Below are 5,791 nucleotides of genomic sequence, written 5' to 3'. Positions count from 1 at the left end.
TTTTGATTCCCTATAATTCCGTTTGTTTAAAATTTAAACAATACAAACAAACAAACAAAAAAATGCAAACCGTTTGTTACATTGCCATCGAAAAACTCATAAATAAATAAGAAAAGGGAAAAAACTTGTTCGATTCGTTTCGCAACGTTCGAAATTTAAAAATGTCGTGGTTATAGATAACTGTCGGTTTAAATATATTCCCGCCAATTAAATGATAATTATCGATTGTAAACACGTTGTTTACAATTTGAATACAATACAAAACGACATTTTTATTTTAGAATATAAAAAATATATATTTAAATTTTTTTAATAATTAATCGAATTGATTAAATATAATTATTTTACTTTATTTTATCGGAAATAATTTAAACGATTCGACGCCATACAATTTTTGCCGTTTACACCGGGTGAATTTAAAAAATTTCGCGCCAAAAAATAAAAATCATTTAAATTGTTTTTCAATATTAAATAAATAAATTTATATTTTTTAAAAAAAATTGCATATGTATATTAACATAAACTAAACTAAAAGTGCATAATTTATCGATAATAATAATAATAATAATATTAAATAAATAATTACGTTACAAACATAAATAATAATTTACTAATCGATTAAATATAAATTTTTTAAATTTAAAAATCAATCATATTTTTTAAAAAATAATAAATAACCTGAGAAAATAACGCCATTTTAAAAAATAAATAAATAAAGATATAGGAATGATGAATACGTACGACAAATTTGATTATTACATTTAAAAAAAAAATTTTTTTTTTTTCGCAATAATTAAATTAAAGAAAAATGGCGCCAAATGAGTAACGATGCGCGTAACGTGCACACTTTTTTTTGTTTAACGAATTTAAAAAAAAAAAAAAAAAATTCACTTGTTGTTGTATACGCACAAACACATTTGTACACAAACACAGACACACGAGTACTGGACTCGTTTACAACAAGTATAATACACCTGACAAGGTATGATACCTTCAATGGAAGATTATCTTAGTTTGTGAAGCATACCAGTCAATGCCCCAGTGTACTCAATATGGTAACTGATTTCACTCTTTAATGTTAAGCCTATAATAATAAAGAGAAGTGGTCAATATTTTGTCCAATGTTTCATTTAATTGTTGTTGGAAAGTTGAGAGAAAAACTTCCCGAAGCCAATGCAAGTCGTCGTGTGAAATAAAATAATAATAATAATAATAATAATTTTCACATTGTGCAGATGGTAAAGAAAGAAATTTAAATATTTTTTTCCATTTCTTGTCCTTGGATTGTTTTACATTCTTCTAGAAAAACAACTTCTTCCGTTTCTTTTTTATCCAAATCGTTCCAGTATTGTACTTCTCCAGAGCCCATGATAACATAAAGAGAACTACAAAATATAAAAATGATTGCCAGTAGTAGGAAAACGTTTTTCCACTGTTCGGATTTGTCTCCACCATCCAACATATGATCTCCTCTTAAATAATTAACAAAAAGTGGTGACACGACTCCTGGTATTATAGTGAGTGTTTTTATTATTCCCAAAAGTATACCTAATGAAAAAAGTTAAAAAGTTAAAAAGTTAAAAAAAGGAAAATGGAAAATGGAAAATTTTAAATTAACCTGCATGATTCGGACTCAGATCAACAACGTTTGCTAAACTACCCGATGTGCTGGCACCACCCAAAAGACTTATACCACTTAATAAAATCGTTGCTAAAATTTTATTTGAAGATCCTAGAAATCCAAGTATGACTAACAAATTGGCGGGAAAAAATTCACCTTTGAAAATATATTAAAATTATTATTATTATTATTATTTTTGTTTATAAATTAATTATTATTATTATTATGTTTACTCACTCACGACAACGGCTAATTTTCTTGCTGTCGTCATTTTTAATTTTTTCTTTGCTATACTTTTATCAATGGCCGTTGAAAAAACAAGAGCGAATAAAAATTTTGATACTTCTGGAATTCCAGATACGAATCCAGTCTGTAATAAAATTTAAATTACACCGTTAACCGTTACCTTTTCTACGAATTTTTTTTGCTTTTTTTGAAATTTAAAAAAAAAAAAAAAAACAAGGACAAATGTCAGGAAATAAATTTTTTTTTTGATAACAACAAGTTCAAGCCCTTTCCTTATCAATCTCCTCGCACATATATATACACACAAATATTGTAAAAATAAATTTTTTTTGTTTTGTTTAAATAACAAAAAACTTACGGATTTAATATCCAATTGATGAACTTCGTAAAAATACGTTGGAGTTTGCATTGATAACGTTATCGTTCCCCACATTAATGCGTGTGACGCCATTAAAACAGCCCAAAAAGGTTTCGACGTTAATATTTCTCTCCATGGCGTCTTCGTTACTTTTCTCTATGATTAATATTAAAAAAAAAAATTAAATAAATATTTTAATTTTTTAAATAATTATTTATGCTACCCTCCCCTGGAATATGACCTTGTCCAGCGTGACGACATTTCCAATTTTTTCTTTTAAATATTTCGATTCCTTATCGGTCAATCGAGGATGTTCGTTAGGAGAATCGTATACCAACAGACACCATGCGACGCACCATATCAGTGTTATGATACCGATAAAGTAAAAAACAAATTCCCAACCGTAATGAGTTATTATAATACCACTTAAGGGATAAGTTATTGCCGTTCCTATCGCTGCTCCTGTCGGGATAAAATTTATATATTATCAACTGCTACCCATCATCATCATCATCATCATTTTTCTCCCTACCGTGATAAGAAGTCATAAATTTACTTCTTTCCGTTTGTGGTATCCATCTAGCTGATAGCCAATGCATGACAGGCCAAGTCACACCCTGCGAATAATTTTTTTTTTTTTAATTCTAATGACACGATTAATTTTTATTTTCAAATTTTAATTCCACGACGCGAATTTTATTCGTACAGGAAATAAAAACGGAAGATTTTTTTTAAATAAAGTTTTATAATTATAAAATATAAAACCGGATACGTGATTCTAACAACAACAAACGACAAACAAGAAAAGTTTGTGTTTCTCGTTTGTTGCAAAACAACAATTTATCGATTGAATTTTTACTTTTTTTTTTTTTTTGTTTGTTTATCTTACGAAAGTATTAATTACATAACGAGAAAGTTTTAATTAAATGAAATTAAAATGAAAATTTTGTTAGTTTTTTTTACAAATTCATTTTTCGATACATTTCTCATACGTAATATTATCATTATCATAATTATTATTATTGTTTGTTTATTAAACAAGGTAGTAATTAAGTTAATGATGATAAGAAAAGCTCAAAGCTTTAAAAAAAAAAAAAAAAACCTTGAACTCGTTGAAAACAAAAGACAGTCAAAATAATACACAAAAATTTTGTTTTGTAAACAGACAAACAAACAAACAACAAACGAGACAAAAAAGAATTAAGGGTAATAATTTATTATTATTATTATTATTTAATGTAAAGCAAAACTCTTGTCTTACTGTAACGTACGAGTGCCAATCCTTGTACAGCTCTTATCATCGATGCAAGTAAATAATGATACTTGCAAGCGATCGGAAGTAATAAATTGACAAAACCGGCTATGAAAACGGAAATCCCCATTATTTTTTTACCGCCAAATTTTTTTGCCAATATACCACCCGGAAGTTCCGTTATCCAATAACTCCAATAAAAAGCACCCAAAAACAAACTGAATTTTTTATCGTCCCACGTCGAATCTTTCTGTAAACAAAAAAAAATTTATTTAAATTTAACATTTTTCGTCGTCGCCTCCTCCCCTCCCCTCCCCTTCCCCCCCAACAAAAAAAGCTATAACAATAATAATAATAATAATAATAATTCTTCTAAAAAAAAATTATTATCATCACATTTTTATTTATTTTTATTTTTACGATTTTTATAAATAAATAATTTTTTATCAGTCGTAATTAATTAATAAAAAATTTAATTACGTAATTAATTATTATTATTATTATTATTGTTATTATTCATTTTTTGTATATACATAGTATTATTATTTATGTATATATAAATAAAAAATTGTTTCAAATGGGATACAAATAATAATAAAATTTATCGATCGTTAACCAATGAAACCAATTAAAACAAAAAAAAGTATAATTATTATTATTATTATTTTTCTATAATTTCTAATTAAATTTAATTAATGATCGAATTTTTTTTGTCTAATTCCACGTTTTGAATTCGTCGTCGTCGTTTTTAAATTAACGAATCGCACGTTTATTCAATGAATGACGTATTGAAAAGTTTTTGTTTACGTTTTATGTATTTATTTATTTATTTATTATTAGTATGAATCTTATCGAAATTATTATTATTTTTTATATTAAATATTATTATTATTATTATTTGTTATTATTATTCATTTTAATAAAAATAAACGATAAAAAAAAAAGAAAAATTTAGGCAGAAAATAAAAATTTCTTTGTTTTTTTTTTTATTGTTTTTTTCCGTAATTAATTTTTTTAAAAAGATTTTTAATAACGAAAGGTAAACATAGTGAGATTAATTCTTTTTAAAAGAAAATTTTCGCATTTAAAATTGGGATAAAACAAAAAAAAAATTTTCCTTCCACACAAATTTGAATATCAAACGAATTTGATTGAATCCCTTTATTATTATTATTATTATTTTATGACTCGACAATAGTTTAATTAATTTCATTTTTTCAAAAAAGAATGAATGAATGAATGAATGAATTAAATTGATTGAATTAATGAACGAATGTCTTTTGTTAAAATAACCCATGGAAATTTTTTTCTTTTTTTTTTTATTAAAAATGACTTTAAAAAATCGAACGAATTTCCAATAATAATAATAATAATAATATTGTCGTGATTACGAGTGATAATAATAATAATAATAATAATAATACACATTATTTGTTTTAAAAAAAATTTTTTTTACGTTGTTTTTTATTATTAATAAAAATGAAATAAAATTTTTAAAATTTAAAACAAAAAGTAATAAAACAAAAAATTATCTATTTATTATTATTATTATTATTATTATTAGTACGATCGTTTAAAAAAAAAAAAGTCGTCAATTTTTTTTGTTAAACTTTTGATTTAAAAAAAAATTAATTTAAAATTTTTTTTTTTTTTTATGATAAGATAATAAATAAAATAAAATATTTATCGATAAATGTTTTAAATTTTAAACGATTTCACAAGCCATTTAAAAAATAAATAAAAATTAATAAATTTTTTTTAGTCAATTTAAAAAAAAAAATTGTTTAAAACAAAAACAGGCCGTAAATTTTAACAAATTCTTCATTTTAAATATGAATTTAAAAAAAAAAAAAATTCATGAATAAAATTGTAATTCACGGAATAAAAAAAAAAAAAAATGGGGGGAAAGGAAAATTATTATTTGTTTTACGTTGGAAACCTTAAAAAATTAAATTCTCTCGATACCTGGACTTGATTAGTGGTTAATGAATAACAAATATTAATAAAACATGTTACTTTTGATGGGCATAACGTTGACCATGATGATGTTCAAGTTTTCATTTCTGGTTGTTTAGTTTTTCGTTTCATGCCAACGACAGCAATGTAAATTATTAACTCTAATCATTTGTGTGACTAAAAACATAAGAAAAGCTAATATTCCCAAAGTAACTCTAGCCGATAATAAATTTACTAAAACGCACGATGACGACGACATTTTCTTTCCTTTTTTAATAAAATTCAAAACTTATATCAATAATAATAATAATAATGATAATAAAAAAACATTTAAATAATAATAATCGAACGTATAAAT

General features: G+C 24.1%; 1 protein-coding gene across 1 annotated transcript; it reads right to left on the bottom strand.

Annotated features, from left to right (window-relative positions):
* Positions 1 to 1,252: 1,252 nt before the first annotated feature.
* On the bottom strand, positions 1,253 to 3,607 carry Phum_PHUM004430 (sialin, putative; the record flags this gene model as incomplete). Its single annotated transcript, XM_002422614.1, has 7 exons — positions 1,253 to 1,548; positions 1,619 to 1,777; positions 1,859 to 1,991; positions 2,226 to 2,381; positions 2,467 to 2,687; positions 2,758 to 2,842; positions 3,497 to 3,607. 7 exons carry the CDS (start codon positions 3,605 to 3,607, stop codon positions 1,253 to 1,255), a joined length of 1,161 nt encoding a protein of 386 aa, XP_002422659.1.
* Positions 3,608 to 5,791: the final 2,184 nt, after the last annotated feature.

This window comes from Pediculus humanus, genomic scaffold (genome assembly GCF_000006295.1).
Source record: "Pediculus humanus corporis 1103172107365 genomic scaffold, whole genome shotgun sequence".
Taxonomy (NCBI): domain Eukaryota; kingdom Metazoa; phylum Arthropoda; class Insecta; order Psocodea; family Pediculidae; genus Pediculus; species Pediculus humanus.
This window is presented reverse-complemented; position numbering and strand designations above follow the sequence as displayed.